The sequence below is a fragment of the Acomys minous genome (genome assembly GCF_964271855.1).
Source record: "Acomys minous genome assembly, chromosome: 2".
Lineage (NCBI taxonomy): Eukaryota > Metazoa > Chordata > Mammalia > Rodentia > Muridae > Acomys > Acomys minous.
In genome coordinates, this window is record NC_140484.1 from 133,503,462 (window position 1) to 133,517,527 (window position 14,066).

General features: G+C 37.2%; 1 protein-coding gene across 2 annotated transcripts in view; it reads left to right on the forward strand.

Annotated features, from left to right (window-relative positions):
* Positions 1 to 14,066, forward strand: part of FCHSD2 (FCH and double SH3 domains 2) — a 177,616-nt gene that overhangs the window by 123,018 nt on the left and 40,532 nt on the right. Inside the window, exons 9-11 of one of the 2 annotated variants that reach the window (XM_084772004.1) lie at positions 3,228 to 3,350; positions 10,130 to 10,225; positions 11,729 to 11,800. In XM_084772004.1, coding sequence (XP_084628130.1) covers positions 3,228 to 3,350; positions 10,130 to 10,225; positions 11,729 to 11,800 — 291 coding nt within the window. The remainder of the gene's footprint in view (positions 1 to 3,227; positions 3,351 to 10,129; positions 10,226 to 11,728; positions 11,801 to 14,066) is intronic. The other variant, XM_084772005.1, reaches the window with a different exon arrangement.

The following is a 14,066-nucleotide window of genomic DNA, read 5'->3' on the forward strand; positions in this document are numbered from 1 at the left end:
AAATATAAGAAGGCAAAGTACTTAATTATTTATAATCAATTATCTGTGCAAATCAAAGTTTTAAGTTTGGCAACTACTGCTTTATACAGTTTGTGGACTCTACTGTTTCTCTTTTACTGATGTTAATACCATCAGGCTTTTCGGTCATGGGAGTTAATGTGGATTTACCCATATTTTAAACCTGTAGATGCTGGTCCAGTAAGTTATTTATCAGTTATTTGCTAATCATTGTCAGTATGTCAGACTTCATACTTGACACTCAAGATTCAATGCTAACTAGGCTGACATGGCCCCTCCTATTCATGGGACACAAGAACCAAAGAAAAGACAGGCGAGTTGGTGTTTGTAGTGAGATTCAGGCCAGACAAGAAGATTTTTGTCAAAAGAAAGGAAAGAAGGAAATGGATTAAAAGAAACAACTAGATTTAGGAAATTGCTGGAGAAAAGCAAGATAAGAAATAACCAAAAAAGAAAAAAGAAAGAAAGAACCAAAGCACTTTGAAGGCTAGCAATGTAGCTCTGTGTTAGAGCGTGTGCTTTGCATGTATGAAGTGCAAAGGCTTTGTCCCTAGCACTGCTGAAGTTAAACTTTTAAAGGCTTTGGTGTCTTTCCTTACTTTCCTACTTCCTAGCACTCATATAGCTAGCATAATGTCTCAGTACAGTTGACATTCAGAAGCAAGATCATTCAGACTACATGGGAATTTAGTTCTCCTTAAAATACATGACTTATCCATGATATCTATATTATCATGTATTATATATTGGTAAAATGTTTAAGTGGTTTCTTGCAAACAAGATTATTGTGATGAGCTACTGAGAACATTTCTAAGTCAACTTCATATCAGAAGAAATATGCCTCTTTTTAAAACAGGTTCATGAAAATCATGATTTAAGGTAGAAAAATGTATATTCCAACTCAACACAGCACAATGTCTGCTAATGTTCATAACTATGTGAAGATTATATCTAAGGCATTTGCATTGCCTTGGGTGTATAGTACTCAATCGTGCCATCTAGTGGGGAAAGAGACGATTCCACATCACTATGCTTTGGGGACAGGTTTGTTTTGTTTTCTTTTGTTTCAAGTCAATTTATATATCAAATCAAATTACATGTCTTGCAAAACTCTAGTATGTAAAGTATGTGAAGAATTCTTGCAACATGAAATCAGAAAGACACCCCAACTAAAAAATATGAATCAGAAGCTAGAGATGTAGCTCAGTCTGGCCCGCATTCAAAAGGCTCTGGGTTCAATTCCCATTACAGCATAAACCAGGTATGGTGGCACATGCCTCTAATACCAAGTAGAAGCAGAAGGATCAAAAGCTGAGGGTGAGCCAGTGAGATGTCTAAATGGGTAGGGCCACTTGTGTGTAGGCCTTGACAACCTGAGTCTGACACCCAGATCTCATAACCTAGCAGAAAAAAATAAGAATTGTACTCAGAGTATCACACATGCACCGTGACACGCGTGTCTTCTATCAATAAATAAATAAATAAATTTTCTTTGAAAGTTTAAGGTCACCCTTAGTTGCATAACAAGTTCAAGTGGTACTACAGGACCCTGTCTCAAAAAAATAAGTAAATAAAATAAAGTAAAAGCTTTTAGTAAATAGTACTCCAAAAAATATCAATATTTAGCAAAACATGTAAGGATGCTCAGCATTATTGGTAACTAGAGAAATGAAACTTAAAGTCATAGTGAGATACCATCTTATCACTAGAATAGCTTTCATGATTTAAAACACAGAGCAAGGGGGCTGGAGAGATAGCTCAGAGGTTAAGAGCACTGGCTGTTCTTCCAGAAGGCCTGGGTTCAGTTTCCAGCACCTACATGATGGCTTGCAAACATCTGTAACTCCAGTCTGACATGTAACATTCTCTTCTGACCACCATAAACACTGTACACACGTGGTATACAGACATGCATTCAGGCAAGCTTTCATACATGTAAAATAAATAAATCTCAAGCCGGGCACAGTGGTGCGTGGCTTTAATCCCAGCACTCGGGAGGCAGAGGCAGCCTGTGAGTTCGAGGCCAGCCTGGTCTACAAAGTGAGTCCAGGACAGCCAAAACTCACAGAGAAACCCTGTCTCAAAAAAAAACAAAAAATAAATTAAATAAATAAATAAATCTCAACAACACCAATAAAACAACACAAAGCATGGCAAGAATATAGAAACATCTTCATGTATTGCTGGTTGATAAGGTACAGCACTATGGAAAACAAAGTTGCCATATGGCCAAAGGCAGTTCCACTCCTGTGTATATCCCCAGAGAACTAGAAGCAGGTGCCAAAGCTAAAATCAAAGGTAGAAGTGAGACTCCAAACAAAACATTTGTATTTGGAAGTAATAAAAAATTAACATTGCATTCTAGAATACACACATCTGTGCTAAAATGACCGCTAGAATATCTATGAAACAAATGAAAAGTTGGCATATTTGTTGAGACAAAGGAATCTACCCAAGCCATTATGAAAGCAAGCTCATTGGCACTTAGTGTGTTTGAGAGAGCTGGCGAGCTCTGATTGGAGAGCACCAGCAGTCACTATGCAGTGCTAGCTCTGTGCCGCTTCTGTTGGCTGAAGAGAAGAAAAAATACCGATTTTAAAGAGCAGGCTGCTGTTTTGATAGGTTGGAATGGCAGGAAAGTTCTTGGAACAGTTATTGAGATCTGAGTGTTTTTCCGTTTGACCTCTCTGTCTTAGATGTGCGTGACAGGAATGTTTTCCATGTAGATAATCAAACAAAAGTGCATAAATAATCATGACGTTTTATGTTTTCTCTCTGTTTGCTTTGTAACAAATATACTAAATCAATTCTACCAATGATGGAAGGGATTCCTGTTCATTGTGTCTGTTACAGGCGGTACCTGTGTTATTTCTTTCTAATAGTCCATGTAAAAATCCCTACACCTAAGGGTCAGGAAGTGTCCACAGAAGCAAATAAGCAAACCCAGATGTTTTTGTCTCCAAAATACTCTATTTTTTCCCTAAGCTTTAGCAATATTAGGTTTTCCCTTTGTTGGTTGCTATTCATTAAAAATTCAGCACTTTCCCTAGTAACTGCTCACTATTCACATAGTCTTATGTAATAGTCTGTGTCTTTTGTCAGTTTATTAATAGATTTTTAAATTAAACATTCCTACTTTCTTAAAGACAAAGGAATTATGTGCCAAAGCTGTATCATAATTTTTGACTTCTATGCATCCTCTCTTTTAGGCGCTTGATGGAAATGTGTATGACCACCTCAAGGATTATTTAATAGCCTTCAGCCGGACTGAGCTAGAAACTTGCCAAGCTATACAGAATACATTCCAGTTTTTACTAGAAACCTCCAGCAAGGTAATGTGTCCTTAATGCAATGTGTAGGAGTGTCATTTTAGCATCTACAATTCTTTCACACATTCAGAATGAAATACCAGGCCGGATGTGGTGGTGCACACTTTTAATCCCAGCACTCGGAAGACAGAGGCAGGCAGATTGCTGTGAGTCAGAGGCCAGCCTGGTCTACAAAGTGAGTCCAGGACAGCGAAGGCTACACAGAGAAACCCTGTCTTGAAAAAACTAAAACAAAAAAACAAAAAAGAGGAAAGAAAGAAAAAGAAAATACCAGCAATAGTAGAAACAGGTTTTAAAGGACATCCTTCTGGGGGGAAAAAAAGTCTCCTTAACAAAGTGGAACAGTGCTCTGATCGCCTTCTGGATGAGGTGAATGGGGGCAGGGGTGAGGTTGTGGAGCAGGCTACCTCAGACGTCAAGCTGTTGCCATACACATTACCTTGGGGAAAAATCAGTGAAGAATGATCTGCTGACATGAACTTCGAATCCATTCAACTCAGTCATTTGGAAGAACGAGGTCATGTATCGATGAGGAGAGTAAAAAAGATGATAATTGATTTAAAAGTAAATTCTGTAATATCTTGGATTGTGTTTAACAAATTAAACTCTTTCTTTTTTTTTTTTTTTTTTTTTTTGAGACTGGGTTTCTCTGTGTGGCCTTGACTGTCCTGGATTCACTTTGTAAACCAAGCTGGCCTCAAACTCACAGTGATCCGCCAGCCTTGCCTCCTGAGTGCTGGGATTAAAGGCAGTGTGCCACTATGCCTGGCTTAAACTCACTTTCTTTGCTGCCATTCTTTGGTAATGATATTTTTATTGAAAGCATTGATCTCATTAACTTAGCCAATGTGCCACACTGAATATACAAAGAAAACAAATATGATTGTTTTTCCCCAGAATCAGATAAATTATATTTCTTTTTAACAGTAGTGAGTCTTTCCTTTAGAAGATAAATTATTCCTGTAATTTCTTGTTACTTTATTTCTGGAAATGCATTATGAATATTTTCAGACCATATAAATTTTAAAATGTATACATCCTATCTAGATGTACTACTTTTTAAAGATCTAGCTCGATTCTTTTTAATTTTTGTTGTTGTTTTGTTTTGTCAAGGAGAATGGAAACTGCTAATGTCTTTAGAGACTGTTTTGGAATGAGGCTAATCCATCTTTACAAGACAGGAATGAGATAGGCACACAGATTCTTTATCCTGAACACCTCCTAATGCAAATATTATTGTTTCAGTACACCTGAACTCCCAATTCTGTGTGTAGAAAAGCATTAAGAGGAGGCTGGGGAGAAGGCTCAGCAGTCAAGAGCACTTGTTGCTCGTGCGAAGGGTCCAGGTTCACAGACAGCACCCATGTGGTGGCTCACTCACATCCAGCTGTAACTCCAGGTCCAAGGGACCTGACACCCTGTCCTAACCTCCATGGGCACCAGGCATGCACAGGCTGCACACAGTACATACATACATGCATACATACATACATACATACATACATACATGCATGCAAACACTCATTCATAAAATCAAATAAATCAATCTTTGAAAATTTAAAAGAAAAACATGTAAGATACTAAGTTGATATCAAATATAAATATTACTAGTGTGATATTTGTAACATCTTATCCTCGTCTATACCTAGCCAGAACTCAATAAAAGATGTAAAAACATTGATGTGTAGAAAGAAGAATGGATGAATGGATGGATATGTTTTTGAAAGAAAAAGGTAAAATGATAATTGTGGAGTTGTAGTAATAAGTGTATAGGTGTTCATTTTGAAAATCTTTTTAGTCTGTTGATTTATCCATTCAATCATTTATTTTTGAGACAGAGTCTCAGAATGTAGCTCTTACTGGCCTGGGACTCACTGTGTAGACCAGGCTGGCCTTTGAATTCACAGAGATCCACCTGCTTCTACCCCAAAGTGCTGGTATTAGGGTGTACTCTACTACACCCAGCCAAATTCTCTTTATTTTAATGTATGTGTTTAAAGTCATAAGAGAGCATTGGAGGAAAATGTCTGTAAAAGCTTGTTGATTTGTTTGTTCTGCATAGTCATGGTTTTTGACTACTGAAAAACAAGTATGTTTAGTGGTCAGTTCAGGTTTTCTGAATTTTTTTCTCATTTTTGATGAATTTTTATTGCGTTTTGGCAGCTTTCATTTTCTATGTAGCTATTCACCTATCAGATGTGGTGGCGTAAATCTTTCAGATCCTATCTGTCTCTGCAGCCATCTTCCTTGTTATTTCTGTTTCTACCTTGTTTTGGTGACACTTACCAGTCAGCTTTATTAATTTTGCCACAAATGTGTTCTATTTCCTCAAGTATTACCTTATCTAAATATTTCTTCCTATATTCTTTTTTTGTTTGTTTGTTTTGTTTTGTTTGTTTTGTTCTGTTTTTCAAGACGGGGTTTCTCTGTGTAGCCTTGGCTGTCCTGGATTAGTTTTGTAGACCAGGCTGGCCTCGAACTCACAGCGATCTGCCTGCCTCTGCCTCCCAAGTGCTGGGATTAAAGGCATGCTCCACCACTGCCCAGTTCTTCCTATATTCTTTATTTTGTCTTCTTGCTATTTCTTGAAAAGCTTATTTTTTTTGTTTTTAATTAACTAAACACACATTCTCTCTCTCTCTCTCTCTCTCTCTCTCTCTCTCTCTCTCTCTGTCTGTCTTTTTCTCTCCTTCTCTCTCTCTCTCTCCTACTACTACAGTCTGTGATATGAAGGGTTTTTATTCTTATTTCTACATCCTCCCCCCATTAGTCTATGACTTATTTTGAAGTGAATTTTGTATTTAGTTGGAAGGTGGCAGGATGATGTTTTTCACTTGCAAGTTTTCTAGAGACTGTAATCTATTTTTATTCTAATTTTGTCAGGTTATCCTTTGACAGAATTCTTTGAAATTCCTTTTTCCAAGAAAATGCTATTAGATATACTACTTTTAGCTTATAAAACATGTAGGCATGAAAACTGACTAATATTGTACAGGTATTTGATTTTCTAGGCACTTTTGGTATTTCTTGCATTGTGAATCCGATGTTTGTTTTATATAAAGGAAGATAGACTGAGCCTGAGAGTGTAGCTTGTTCTCCTTCCCCCTGTCGCTCTCTCACACGCACAGTGCTTCCATTACTGTAGTGTTACTCTATTGTGATATTTTATCTCTTTATCCTATATTATTTTTATTGAAAATGAATTAAGAATTTATGAACTACTTTGGATACAAAGAGATAAGCTTTCTTTTTTTTTTTTTTTTTTTTTTTTTTCTGCCTTCACTCATGAGTCTCTCTTTCCCTGGGGCTGAAGTGTAAATGGGATGCTCTTATGTCAAGACTGAAGGTGGTGGAAATAAAAGTTCAGCATGAGTGACATAGCTTGGAGATGTGCCCTGTTGTGAGAAAAGCTCACACCTACGAATTTCATACCATGTGCTTTTCTGTTACAAAGAGCTCATTCTTATTCTCTGGTTATGGTTCAGAAAGCAACCCAGAGATTACTAACCGAATGGAAAGTTTGAAAATCTAGACTTTTTTATTCTACACTGTTTTTACTTTGATTGGGTAAAAATCTGGTTTTCCTGCTTGCTTACAATCTAACATGTTACCAAAGATGTTGTAAGGGTAACTCATGGAGACATTACATACTATAAATTTTAAAGTGCTGTCTATAGCTTTCATCCCCTAAATGGAAACAGCTGGCCCTAGGAGATTCTATTAAACTTTAATTATTTATGAAGCTTGATCTTCTCCTTAATATTTTATGAAATGCTTTGTATATGTAACTGAAGCAGATGTTGCCATGGATAGTTTATCTATGATAGTAGCTCCAAAAGCAGCTCTACTGTCCCGTAGAGTGTTTCTTTTTTTTTTTTTTTTTTTTTGGTTTTTGTTTGTTTGTTTGTTTGTTTGTTTTTTGGGGTTTTGTTTTTTGAGGCAGAGTTTCTCTGTGTAGCCTTGACTGTCTTGGACTCATTTTGTAGACCAGGCTGGCCTTGAACTCAGAGCAATTCGCCTGCTTCTGTCTCCCGAGTGCTGGGATTAAAGGCGTGCGCCACCACGCCCGGCTTAGAGCGTGTTTCTATGTGTTTGCTTTCTGACTGCAGAGATGCCTCTCCTACCAGTTAGTAACGCAGCTCTTCGAACAAGCAGTTCGTATCTTGACAATTTTATCCTGCATTTCTTTGGAGTTTGTTCATAAAGTGAATTTAATAAAATAAAGAACAAAATTATGATCATTGCAGAGGATGTATGAAAGCCAGCGCTGGTGGCACACACCTCTTATCCCAGCACTCAAGATACAGAGGCAGATGGGTCTCTATGAGATTAAGTCCAGCCTAGCCTAGTTTATATAGCGTATATGGCCAGAGCTACATAACAGGAAGACCCCCGCCTCAAAACAAACAAACAGAAAACAAAAGATATGAAAACGGCATTTAACAACTTTCAGTTTGTGTGTGGGGGGTCAAAACAAAACCCAGCAAACTAGAAATAAAAAGGAATTTGCAGGACATGCTAGCGTTGGTGAAAAGCCAATAGCTAATACCTTGCCCAGCAGTGAAATGCTACATGTTCACAAGATCAAGAACTACTCTCATGACTGCACTGTACTGCTGCACTCAGGGTCTTTTAAATAAATTCCAACAAAAATAATATCCAAAGAATAAAATACCCATGAATATATTCGGCTGAAGAATTACATACTGAAAATTATAAATTATTTCAAAAGAGACTGTAAATAAGTAGAAATAATAAATATTCATAGAATAGAGGTTTCATATTGCTGACTTTATAGTATTACATAAAATGATCTATAGATTTAATACAATCCCTATCAAAACTCCAATAGCCATTTCTGTTTATAGATGTGAAAAGGACGAGCCCAAGTTTATATGGAACCCTAAGAAACCCTAAATGCTGAAATAATGCTGAAAAGGAAAACCAAAATTGGAGAAATCACAGATCCAGCCTATGAAGCTTACTATAAAGTCATAAAAATCAAGACAGTATGTCATGGACATTAAGAGAGATAAAAGTGACCAGTAAAATAAAGTTTAGGTTTTTAAATAAACCTGTTATTTACATGGGCAATTGATTTCAACAGAGGTACTCTAACTTTCAGTGGAAAAGGTGTGATCTTCAGAAAAGGCACCAAGACAAATGTATAACCATATGCCAAAGAGTGGAGTTGCATATCTGCCCAGTTTTTAAAAAGATTTATTTATACAGTATTCTGCCCACACATGTGCCTGCCCACCACAAGAAGGCACCAGATCTCATTACAGGTTAGTTGTGAGCCACCATGTGGTTGCTGGGAATTGAACTTGGGACCTTCAGAAGAGCAGCCAGTGCTCTTAACCTCTGAGCCATCTCTCTAGCCCATCTGCCCAGTTTTTAATGATCTCAAATAAATAAAATAGAAGCAAATAAAAGATTAATAAAGGGCAAGCAATGTTGCTAAGTAGACTCAGATTGTGTTCAGTTAAACACTACTCACTCCTAGCCTTCTTCAAAGTTTATGATTCAGTAAGTTGTTTTTCAGACTTAAGCCTGTGAACTGGCCAGGCGTGGTGGCACACGCCTGTAATCCCAGCACTTGGGAGGCAGAGGCAGGAGGATCGTTGTGAGTTCAAGGTTGGCCTGGTCTACACAGTGAGTCTAGGACAGACCAGGCTAAACAGAGAAACCCTGTCTCAAAAAACAAAACAAAACAAAACAAAAAAGAAGCCTGTGAACCATATACACATAATGGAAGTAAGGGGTATGTGTGTGTTTGTGTTTTGGTTTGGTTTTGGTTTTTGTTTCTCTGTGTAACAGCCCTGGCTGTTCTGAGCTCTCTTTGTAGACTAGGCTGGCCTCGAACTCACAGAGAACCACCTGCCTCTGCCTCCCAGGTGCTGGGATTACAGCTGTGTGCCATTACGCCTAGCCAGAAAAGCAAAACAAAACAAAAAACTTTTTTAAAAACAAGAAAATAAACTAAGAGAAACCAAGGACTGTTTCCAGCTCAGCTTCTCTTTTCTCTCCCGTCTCCACTAAACCGCCCCATAAGATTGTATATAGTAGCCATCATCATGTTATTTATCTGGTCTCCTAAGCTGGAAGTGTCTAAACTAATACTTGCCAAATTTAGATTCTTGAGAAAATCAGACACATAAGTAATAACGCAACTAAACAAAAAGTAAGTTGTGTAACACTTTTGTTTCTTTTTTGATCACATAGTACTGGAAGATTTCTTATTTGTTTAGAAAATAACAGAGGGCCTAGAGAGATGACTCAGTGGTTAGAATCAAATAGTGATCTTGTTGAGGACCTGACTTGGGTTCCCAGCACCGACCTTAGGCTGCCTGTAACTCCAGTTCTAAGGTGTCTTACAACTACTTCTAGCCTCCACGGATAGCTGAATTCACAGGTACATAAACCCATACGTAAACATGTACATATACACATAATTAAAAATAAAATAAATTGTTCTTTTAAAGAAAATAAACCAGACACGGTGATAAAATGGCTTTAATTCCAGCATTTGGAAGACAAAGGTAGGTAAATCTCTGTGAGTTCAAGGTCAGCTTGTTCTACCTTCCAGGCCAGCCAGAGCTCCATAGTAAAGCTCTATATCAAAAATAAGTAAATAAGAAAATAGCTGAATAAAATCTTATACTTTAAGTCTTTAAAAATGTCTGTGATTGGATGCAGGCCATCTGGCCAGCCTCTAAAATTTAAACTTTATAATTACTGGACATTTTAACCTTACTTACAGCTTCCTGTTTTGCCTTTAGGTGGTACGAGACTATAACCTTCAGCTGTTTCTACAAGAGAATGCTGTATTTCACAAGCCTCAGCCCTTCCAGTTCCAGCCTTGCGACAGTGATACTGTAAGGGAGTTCTACATCTTCATTTCACTTGTTTGTGCTCGAATAAACAGCGGAAGCTGAGTGTGTCTCATAAATTTTATAACAACTGTGAAGGCACAGAGAAACCACACCAGTTCTTTCTTAGTGTGGCTAGCATGCCCAGTGTCTTTGTGTTAATAACTCTCCACTATGTAAGTTGAGTTAAAGAAGTTTAAAAAAGTCTGAAAACAACCAGAAAAGAAAACTTATTCAGTGGATTTTTTTTTTTAAGTATAAATTGTATTCTCTGGCCATGAAATTCTTCAAACTATATCCTTCCAACCAACCAGGGCTAAATTTTAACCAGAATAGAATTAATAAAAGGAATGGTAAATATGTGTGTGGAATATTTTGGTTGTCTTTATATAAATTATAGGTCGTTGACAATTCCTTCCATATCTGAAATTGTTAAAAGTATCAATGTTAAGTTCCTATGGGCAACTTTAAAATAGCAGACATTAGTCATAATTTTTTGAGTTTATGAGAAATGTTTACAATTATTTGAATTTTGAAGAGAAACAAAATATCAGTCTGACAACAAAAATACAACACTTACTAGTACAAAATGATAAGACATGTGTGAACATATCTGACATCTTCTCTTAAAGCAGACAAGCTACGATAGAAGGCGAAGACTTACATTTAAGTCTTTAAATAAATTAAGAGTCAGTACCAGAGGAGCTTATAATATGATTCAAAAGTTTAATGGATGTATGTTTGACTCTTCTTTGTTTCTTTTTCCTCCAAAATAAGGTCTAGGCTTTGTAGCGTTGACTGTTTTCATGTTCACAGAAATTGCCTCTGCCTTTTAAGTGCTGGGATTACAGTGTGACCCACCATACCCAGAGTTCCTGCTTTACATTCTAAATAGCCTTGTGTTGGAGGCTATATGGAAGAAATGGAGGGGGAAATTTTTACATAATAATCTTTTTATTTATAATAATGCCTCTCCTTTTAAATTTATTTATTTATTGTTAGTGTTGGGAATAAAACCTAAGACCTTGTGCATGCTAGGCAGATGCTTTGTTGCTGAGCTACTTCTCCAGTTTTCTTAGAGTTTGACTTTTTTGAAGATGAATAAGCAGAATATTAGAAGATACAGGATATGATTCTGTGTGTTGACTCATTACTGTAATTCCAGCAGACAAAAGGCTGAGGCAGGAGAATTGCCTTGAGTTTAAGGTTAGCATGTGCTACCAAATGAGATGCTGATTTTAAAAGAAAAATATACAGAATATGAACAAGTTTATCAAGTTTCACAAACTTAAAATTCTGACCAATTTTAGGTATTTTGTCTTTGCCCATTTGTCACCAAAAAATTAGAATAATAGTGACTTTTACCTCACTTTTCCAAAGCTCATCCATATCCCTGAGACCTCTCTGTTTCTAGGCACTGTGCTAATGTTCTTAGCTGTTATGTCCCTGTTTGCCTTAAAATTCTAACTCTCTGCTGTTTTCTGTCCTTGCGCAATCTTTACTGGGCAGAGTTTAAAAGCCGCCCAACTGGTGGATATTGAGCTCTCCCCTGTCAGTGCTCTGAGAATGACGATAGCTGAGGTATATGGGGGCGTGGGCAAGGGTGGAGGGGTGGGATGTGTGGGCTTGCATGCCACTGAGGGGTGGGACCTGACATTGGAATAAAAGTCATACCTATATCTAAGGGGCCCTTTAATAAATCAGCCGTGGCTTTCAGTTTTCTTTATTGTACATAACCAAGAAAGTGAGGTGCTCATTCTTCATCTTATCTGGTGCACCTTAACTTTCCTCAGTACAGGGTCATTAAGCTAATACTGCCTTTATTAGAAGAAAACTGGAGCCTCGGAAGTAAAACTTGACCAGAGTCCTAGCAGGATTAATATTCTTTCTACTACACATTTTATCTTCTGAAAAGGAGTGCTCAATGCTTGTGGAACAAGTTTTTATAATAGAAGAAGATAAATATGATTTTACAAAAATTCACTCCATATTGTTAACTATGAAATATTTTGTGTGTATGTGTTTTTACTTCCATGCCTGTCTGTGCTCTTTGTGTGTGCCTAGTGCCTGCAAAAGCCAGGAAAGGGTGCTGAAACCCCTGAGTCTAGAGTTTAAGATGGCTGTGAGCTGCTATGTGAGTGCTAGGAACTGAACTCAGGTCCTCTGTAAGAGCAGCCAGTGCTCCTAACCACTGATCTATTTCTTCAGCCCTTGTGTGTGTTTCTTTTCTACTCAGAAAAAATAACCCCTACCCCTGAGTTTTTTTCCTCTGCATAAAGTCTAATATTCTTAATGAAGATGAAGCCACTATTTACCTATTCCTTAGAGTCCCAAGTCAGAGCTACTAACTCACTCATCCTGTGAGGTGAACTTCAAAGGACTAATTACCTCTGTCCTCAGTCTATATTCTAAAAATATTCTTGTTCACATCCTGTTTTGAAGCATATATTGTTCAGTAAACACTGTGAATCCCTGCTGTATGTGCAGGTCGCTCCACTCTATGCTGAACTACAGACCATGGACTAGATGAGCTCGTAGAGAAGAATAATAAATAGGCTTTAGCTGCACATGGTGGCGTTCTCCCGGTGTCCAGTAACTGATATAACCAATAAACTTTGATGTGGTATGGTTTTTTAAAACATACATGTAAGTAACGTACAGACTGAGCGGGTAAATGTTTAGAAATATGTATATACATATGTTTGCAGTAATAATTAACGAAAGAAGAGAGCATTAACTTGACTGGGAACAGAGATGGTATATGAGAAGGTCTGAAGGAAGGAAGGGAGAAATGTTGTAATTATAATTTAGGGGGAAAATACCAGTACTGTGGCTGGTGGAGACAGGTGAATCTCTATAGCCAGTCAGCCTAGCCTGCCTCGTGAGCTCCAGGCTAGTGAGAGACTATAGCTCATAAAAAAAGGTAGACACACACACATGGGGGAGTAATGGGGCAGATAATGTGGCCATAATCATTTCTTTATATTAATGTCTTCATTTCTCTAGGGTTAGTGGGTCATGAAATATTTATATCTAAATCATTTTTGGGAAACTGCTAAACTGTACACCATTCTTTTGTTTCCACTAGCTTTGTATGAGGGTTCTTGTTTCTCTATATCATAACAAATATTTGTTGTTGTCTGTCTACTTTTGTTGTTTATTTCACAGAGCTGGAGGTAAACCAAAGGCTCTGTGTATGCCAGGCAGCACTATGCTGCTGAACTGTTTATTTATTAATATAAAAATCAAAGGTCAAGTTATAAGAGTTAATTCTCTGCTCTTCTGTATGTGTCTCAGAGATCAAACTTAGGTTATCAGGCTTCGTGGCAAGTGCCCTTACCCACTGAGCCATCTCTCACAGGCTCTTGTTATGGATTAAATCTTGACGATGAACTAAAATTTATTCTGCAGACACCAAGAAACAACATAACTGAAAATGAAAAATACTAAAAATTAATGGATGGCACTCTTTGATGTCTTCATGCTAGACATTTTTCTAATTGTATAACCTATTTTTAATTCATTTAATCTTTATGACAACTCTATTTTAGATGCAATATTGAATACTTGCTTTAAAGTTGAGGAAGTTTGTTCAAAGTCACTCAATTAGCAAGTGCTAGAGCTGACAAAGTTTAAAAGTGAATGATCTAGTCCTAAAATGACAAGTAGCCTGTGATGATGAGACAGACATTGAAAAAAGCCACTTTGTAACCAGGGTTTTTGTTGGGTATTTTATATATAATAATAGATGGAGAACTAGAGAATTTATTCAGATAAGACAGAAATATAAAATCCATTGCAGAAACAGGATAGTATTTATTGTTAATTTTATAATTTGAGTTAGGAA